The 8,064-nt window shown below is 42.5% G+C and overlaps 1 protein-coding gene across 1 annotated transcript; it reads right to left on the bottom strand.

The window, feature by feature from the left end:
• Positions 1–4,100: 4,100 nt before the first annotated feature.
• LOC147606030 (pumilio homolog 2-like) lies at positions 4,101–5,392 on the bottom strand. The gene is made up of 4 exons (XM_086792891.1): positions 5,243–5,392; positions 5,053–5,163; positions 4,721–4,915; positions 4,101–4,310 (listed from the first exon to the last, which is right to left on the bottom strand). The coding sequence occupies exons 1-4, from the start codon at positions 5,390–5,392 to the stop codon at positions 4,101–4,103; spliced, it is 666 nt and encodes a 221-aa protein (XP_086649017.1).
• Between the last annotated feature and the right edge of the window lie 2,672 nt (positions 5,393–8,064).

Genomic DNA, 8,064 nt, shown 5'->3' with positions numbered 1-8,064 from the left:
GAAGTGTGTGAAGAGGTTGGCTTTGAATGCGTTGCCAAATGCTCAGGGTGGAAGAATTTGGTTTGAGCTTTTTGCAGGCTTGTTTGGAGTGAGGCTGGCTGTAGGTGGTGTAAGCTGTTTGGTAGCCTGAAATTGTATGCGCGTCCAAGAGATAATTGGGCACTGGAAGGTTGCATCTCGAAGGGTGTGGAAGCATCATTAGGACCTCAATGGAAGGCTTCTTGGGCCCTTTTATTTGGCAGTTTAAGGGAGTCAAACCTTTTCTCTTAAGAAGAAACGTTTTCTAATTAGAAGCTTCAAAACGGCTACTTTATTCGAATTTGAATTTTGGAGGGAAAATGGAATTTAAAACCTAGCGGATAAAACCATATCATGTAACATATCTATGGAAAGCTCTTGATGCGTAGATCACGGATCTATAATCTCCGCTCAAATCGGAGCTTGTATGTAGAAGTTATGGAGGTCCGAAAATTGTAAAATTGCCCCCCCCCCCCCCTCTTTTGGGAAAAAAGTGCACCCTTTGACCACTCTTACACCTCTCTTAAAAACCCAACATTTCAGTCCACATGGCAATCCCCCATTTGGCTATTCCTTAATCACCTTGATTAGGCTTGGGCAAATTAAAGGGCCCAAGAAGACCCCATTCACTTTCTAATGGAAGAGTAATTAATCAAAAGGGCCAACGTTACCTTGTGTATGGTGAAATGGAAGAGAGAGAGAGTGGCTATATGTGGATAGTAAGAAGAAAGATGGCACAAAAATATTGAGGAAGGAAAGGGTTAGAAATAAAAAATAAAAAATGATAATATTAAACATGGCCAATTTATTAGAAGGCCACATGGCTGTAAAAGCTGCTGTGCGAGCGAAAACCTCCAGAAGGCTGGCGAAGAAGAAAAGTCGGCGAGCAGCAGTGGTGAAGGGTCGTCGCCTCGTAAAAAGAGGGCGGCTGCTGCTGGCGTTGCAAAAGGGAGCCGACGTGAGGGATCTAAAAAAAGCCTTGGCAACAGTTGGAGCAGTGAAGCTGGCAAGAGCTGACTGGCGCAAGGAGGAGCGCAGCCGTACACACACAGAAGGTGCCTATGTAGACGTCAAAGGCGAGGAGAGGCTGGCGAGATAGGTGGATAGTCGGGCTGCTCTACTGGAGGCGACTGGGCTTGTATGAAGTGGCAGCTGGAGTCGGCATGGGAAGAAGGGTCGCCCTCTAGACCTCGTGGATCTGGTGCTCAGAGGTGAAGAGTGCAAAGGCTGGCGAAGATAAGGTAGTAGTCGCCTTGTTTCAAAAAGGACAGTGGGTTGATGATTCTAGGAGGACCCCCTTGTGCGAGTGAAGAGAGAGGGGGTCACCAAATAGAAGGCTGTGGACCAATTGTGTGGTGGCCCTTGCTGTGGAGAAGTTGCAGAGATAGGCAGGGAGAGGCTTCTTCAGAAGACGGCGCAGAGGCTACAATCAGGCACGGGTGAGGTGCTTTTATTAGGTGGCCGTTGTGTTAGGGAAGGCGCCGCCTGGTGGATGAAGGGTCGCTTTCCTGAGCTGTTGCAAGAAGTAGGCCATGTGGGAGATAGCGTGGCAAGGCTGACGTGAGGCTAAGCTGGTGAGACGCGACCTCTGTTGTTGCGGAGACAGGCAGGGGAAGCACTGCAGCTGACTGGCGAAAGGTGAGGCCATAGGTGGTCGGGCTAACAGGCTGAAGTGTAGAAGAGGGGGAGGCTTCTCTTGACAGCGTGAGAAGACAGACGAAGAAGGGAGAAGTAGAGCCTGGAGCGCAGCGTCTACAGAGTGGCTTGGCAGCGAGACCGGCTAGAAAGGGGATGTGCTGTTGGCATCGACTAGACAAAGGAGTCGCCTGGGGGAGCAGCAAAGAAAAAGTCAGAGGAGTAGCTGGTACCTTGCTGGCCGGCTGCTGCTGCAGATTTGATATCAACTGGGAGAACGCATAGAGGTTGGCCGCCTGGTGAGAAGGCTGGCGAGTAAGTGAGGGTCGTCCTGGTGATTCTGCGGCTGCAGTGAGTGGGTGATATAGCCGCCTCTGGACAAAAGAATCAAGAGCCGTGGGTGCAAGCGAAGAGCTGCAGAACCTGGTGAGATGCGAAGGTGGCCGACTGGAAGGTCAGATAGCAACCAAGACAGTGGCCAGTTTTTTATGGAGGAACAGGGCTAGTGATTGGAGCAAACAAAGGGAAAGCTACACGGGCTAAGGTGATTACCGGGTAGACATTTATATATTGCTGGAGTGCTCTTTACCATCATGTATCTAATCTTAGAATTAGGTCCCGATGTGGATGAGATTTATTTTGAGGATCCTACACCCTTCGAAATTGTGTTCTCCAATAGTTGCTCTAGTTATTGGTCTGTAGTAATCTATATAGATGAGAGGGAATGGTCAGATTGTGAATGGGTTTTGGATGAGGACGGTTCAGAGGACATTTTAGATGTCCAGCTCTGTAAAGATGAAGATTTTTACTAAAATATAGGTTTTGGATTGTGTTGTCTGTCTGGTGTGGGAGGGTGGTGTAGAGTGAGAGAGTGATTTTCTTTCCAGCTAGAGAAGCTGGTGGTGCCCCTTGTGCTTGTGAGTGTTCCGAGGGTGGTGAGTCGGCGAGCTATAGTGACCTTCTTTTGTTCTTGAGCTGCCTCACACTAGGCATCACAAAAATTTTAATGACACCTTAGCAACCTATACTAGGCATCAAATGACGCCTTCGGGAACCTAGACGGGCTTCGAGTCACTTTCGATTACATACACAATTCTCGATTCTAAATTTGAGCTATCAGAAAAAGAATATGTAAAGAGAACTACTCGATAGATTTGTTTATGAGCCCACCAAAATGAGAAGACAATATTTGAATGCTCGACACACTAACTATTTTAATTGCTAACAAACCCGAGACATGGAAAATTTGAAGACAGAGAAAATTATGAGACATACCTGCACACCAGAGACTAGTGCTCCAGCCAAAACTCCTGTCTCGATGTCTCCACTCCAAACAAGATTCCCACAATGAGAGATGTTAACATCACCAAAGCACCAAGAGGAATCATCTCTTTTAGGGAGGCATCTGTAGAAATTTTCACACATGTTGCATAATCTGGCTTGGTGACACCCTCCATTCAACAGAACACAATGCTGTATACAACAAAACCACCCACCTTTCCAATAGCAGCTGCTGTGTTTCTTGCAGCATCCAGGGCATCAGCTCGCTCACGAATTCCGTGGCTCATTCCTGCCATTTCCGCGATGCCATCGACATTATCACTAATAGGTCTATAGGCCCTAAAAAACCAGTACAACAGCTCCTAAAACACCAGCACAACAACTCTCAAACCTGCAAAAAAACATAGGGAATTCTCATTATGGGACGCTTGTTGCACCTACATCTATTAGTCTCGAGGCCATAAGTAGAGGCTGCTTTGTTCTTTTGCTTTCCATGGATGTGTAGTCAATTCCAAAACACGAGAAAAACAAAGTTAATATGGTCCCTGTCACTCCACATAAACACAGATAAGCAACACCGCAGCTTTACGATTCATGAACCATTATGTACAGCGCGAGTCCTTAAAACGGACATGTGAAGCTCAATTCAAGAAGGCCCATGTTGCCATGCAGGCAATGTCTGTACAATTGATGACCAATTCCCACTCTTTGTACAAACAAAGACATCAAACATAATAAAATACCTGAGATACACACTGAACAGGCTAAAAATCACACACAAGAAGTGAGGGTTCCCAGATTCTGCTGTGTGACTGGGTACCTTCAATTAGCCTCCTGCATTTTTATATTGAACCTGCCTTGCTATGAAAGATACATTCCGATACAACCTGCAGAAGCACTCTACACTGGCAATTCTTTTATTCTATCTTTACTTGGTGTTACAGGGACTTGAGAGTCTACTTCATGGTGAAAATCGAGCAGTTTGTAAATGACACCATTCAGATGATGTGTATTATGCACAAATTAGTTGAAGATGAATGGTCGAAGGTCAAGTAATGGACTCTTGTGCTGTTTGAATCATGCTGACATTTGGGCTCCCAGCGTTCTGCCCATGGCATCATTTTATAAGAGTTTATCAATAAGAGAACATATGCAAAAAAATTTACTCATAACTGAAAACCCAGAGAAACTATATTTACCTCAGCAGCTACTAATAGCTTCTCCACACGAGCAACAATATGCTTTCCATAGGTATATTTTTTCAATGCATGAAGATGGACCCGGATGCGAGAGAGTAAGAGCTCACGCTGCTGGTCATCACATGTTTCCAGAACTTTCTGGACAACGTAATTAGCATATTGATCTTTCATCATGGCCTGCAATGGTGATTAGGAGCCACGTTTAACTATAAAAATAAACCTTAAGCATAAAGAGGGACGCCCGAGGGGAGGACCCATCACGACTGCCACCAGTAAGGCTTGGACAGGCATGTCCAAGCCCTCGCCCCTCTGAGCACACGCGGATCATGACAGCCCATCAGGCGTGGATAGGCCCGTGTTGAGGACCCATCATGACTGCCCATAAGGCTTGACTGGGCAAGATTCTAGAAGGCTTGGACCAAGAAGCACAGGGACCCATCATGACTGCTTGAGGGAAAATTTTGCCCATCCAAGCACCCGAAGGGAAACATTCATGTGAATTTTCATGCTTAAAACCATAAAATTTTGAAGAAAAATTTTCCTGCGACAATGTGGCAAAGTGTAATAATATGTAAGGAAAACGCTACCTGCAGTGGCTCGTTCTCATCTGTTTGACCAAGCATCTCGCTAATCAAAATTTGGCGTTCAGTAGGACCTCCGAACTCCAAGCACTTCTCAACTACATTAGAAGCAAATTTGTGTTGACTCATCTGTACAATCTGGCTAGCTAGCTTTGTCATTATTTCACCCTTCTCATGAGATTTTTCGTGTTCCAGGACATGCTATCATCAAAAAACATCAGTGGCAATTAAAGACCACTACATATCCAACACAACTTCTGTTGCAAGCTCGTGCTGTCCTACCACAAGTATACAGTGCTCATATAGACAGCTTTTTCTGCAGAGCAGATGATACAAACCTGCACGACATAATTGCCATACTGATCTTGTGCTAAATTACAAGTAGAACGTAGAATATCCTCCATTATACCATCCTGTTTCTGCTCATCAGTACAATGTTCGAGAACCCGCTGCCAAAACAAGGTAACGACAACAAGTAAACATGCCTGTACAAGGTTTAAAGAGGTCACATAAGCATATAAAATCTACCTGGATGACTCGACAGCCATAAGGATGAGTCAAAATCATAACCACTTGACCATAAAAGGCAGAAATTATGAACTGTATATGCTCGGCAAGAACACACTCGATACATTTCTGAATAACATGATTGCCATTCTGGTCACGCACACAGCGCATAACATGACCATCCAGCTCTCAAACTATGCATATTTGTTGGTCAACACCAACAACTTCTAATGCCTGAAAAAAAAGCATGGCATTAAAAACATTTAAAAAAAACAGAGTAGCAAAAACAAGGCAGAAACATGCCAGCAACCCTGCAGAACTAACTGCTAAAACATCAAATACCAGACCACAAGTTACACACAAGCACGACAAGCACAATATCTTTTGTATCACACGACAGCCATACATTTGAAGGCTCAAATTCAAAACACGGCCAATCAATTGGTTTGCAACTTACTCTTACCAAGAGGCAAAAGCATAAACATGCTGAGAATAAAAGAAACAACAACAAATGTGTCGAAATCCAGCAAATTAGTGAAAATCTTGCCAAGCTTTTCATTATGAAAATATCGAGTTTGAGCCAAGAAGTATAGAACAACAGATTGGCTGAAGCAATTACTTTTTCCAAGATGTTTCAATGCTGTCCAACAAATCATCAAACCATCAACAACTAAAATACGAATTGCAAAGACCAGCATACTTATGCAAAATGATCATAATCCATCACATACTTTCCTTGCTTTCATATCTTTCCACATGTCATGAACACATGCCCAATCCACATCATTGACATCTGGTCCAAGAAGTGAAATTCTCATCAATGCCTCAAGAGTCTTTACATCTAAACATTGGCGTTGATATGTCTTAATGACATTTTGCTTAGAGAATCCTCGCTCACATGAAGCTGATGAGGCTGGTATCACCAACATGATTTGCCAGAGCTTCATCATGTTTGGATACGTGTTTTGCCATTCCATATTGGTAGAAAAGACATGCCAAGCATCCATCATATTCATACCCTCACAACCATAATACAACACATCTGTAAATAACAATAACTCACACTACTACAGCTTGAGGGCATACCGACGTTAAAATACCGACGCAAATGTCGAACGTCGGTATGCCCGTCGTAGTCTTGGAGGAGACAAGTCGGGCGGGGTAATTTGAAATTTTTGTATACCGACGCTTATACCGAAGCACATACTGATGCATATTCCGAAGTATATACCGACACATATTCCGAAGCATATATCGGTGCTGATATCGACGCACATACCGACGCTCGGTCGAGAGCGTATTTTCTCTGTTTTCCGCACAGCGTTGCAGAGAAGGTATGCAACGTCTCTTTTCTCTCCTTCTCCTCTTTTCACCTCTCTCCTCTTTTCTCCTTCTTTCTTCTTTTCTCCTCTTCTCCTTCTCCACTTTTACTAATATGCTCTTGCTTTTTCTTTTTAATTTAGGATATAGGACGTTTAGGGTTTTGTGTTGTTTTTGGCTCTCTATGCATGTTGAGAGCTCTCTATGTATGCATAGATCTCCTAATGCATGCATAGAGATTTTAGGGTTTTGTATTAGTTCTTATTCTTGTGTTTAATTTACTAATTATTTTGTTTAATATTTTGTTTTGCAGCACTTTCACCAATCTTTCACAAATTCTCTCCTTCAGCTTCGCAAAAAAGAGGTAGATCCTCTTTCGATTTTCCTTGTTTATGCTTTTTTCTCCGTATTATTGCATCCCTGTTTTATGGTTTAGGGTTAGTTTAGGGTTCTTGTAAGCTTATACATAGGATTAATTCAAGATCTATGCATAAAACCTATCATAAGCTTGCAATCTCTATGCATAGCCTTCTTGCAAGCTTTATGCATAAGCTCTATTCATAGAGCTTGCGAGCTTGTGAAATCTCTATGCATAAGCTCTATGCATAGGCTTTATGCATAGAGTTTGCAAGCTTATAAAATCTCTATGCATAGGTTTCTTGAAAGCTTGCATGGACATTGTACATAGAGCTTGCATAGCCTTCTTGTTGAAAGCTCTATGCATAGCCTTCTTGTAAAAGCTTAATGCATATGCTCTATGTATAGGCTTTATACATAGAGGTTGTAAGATTATGAAAGCTCTATACATAGGGCTTGTAAGCTTATGCAAGCTCTATACATAGAGTTTATGCATAGAGCTATATGAATCTAGCTGAATGCATGAATTAAGATCTATGCATAAAGCTTAATACATAATGTTTTATGTATAAATCTTATGGATGAGCTTTATGCATAAGGCTTCACATGCGTTATGTTTTTATGCATAAAGCTTTTTTTGATGTAGAGTGCCTTGCATGGATGGAGAGCATAAGCTTTTTGAATGTTTATACTCTCTTATACATATGACATATATTTCTTATGCTCTGTTTTTCTATGCATAAGGTATTCTCTTTATTCATAGAGTTTATATATGTTATCAAGGTAAGATCTCTTATCCATGTAAGACAAGATCATGTTTATTACACCATTGGGTGATGGGATTAAGGGTTAGCATAGTGCATAAGGCTTATAGCATAGAGCTTATGCATAAGACTTATGCATATGGCTTATGCATAGAGCTTATGCATAAGTCTTGCATAGAGCTTATGGGTAAGACTTATGCATAGAGCTTATGCATAAGACTTATGCATATGGCTTATGCATAGAGCGTATGCATAAGACTTATGCATAGAGCTTATGCATAAGACTTATGCATATGGCTTATGCATAGAGCTTATGCATAAGTCTTGCAGCCTTATTATGCAAACTTATACTTAAGGCTTGCAAGCCTTACTATGCATACGATTGCATAAACCTTATTCATA

This window comes from Cibotium barometz, chromosome 58, assembly GCF_041138505.1.
Source record: "Cibotium barometz isolate CiBa-2024 chromosome 58, ASM4113850v1, whole genome shotgun sequence".
NCBI classification, from domain to species: Eukaryota; Viridiplantae; Streptophyta; class Polypodiopsida; order Cyatheales; family Cibotiaceae; genus Cibotium; species Cibotium barometz.
This window is presented reverse-complemented; position numbering and strand designations above follow the sequence as displayed.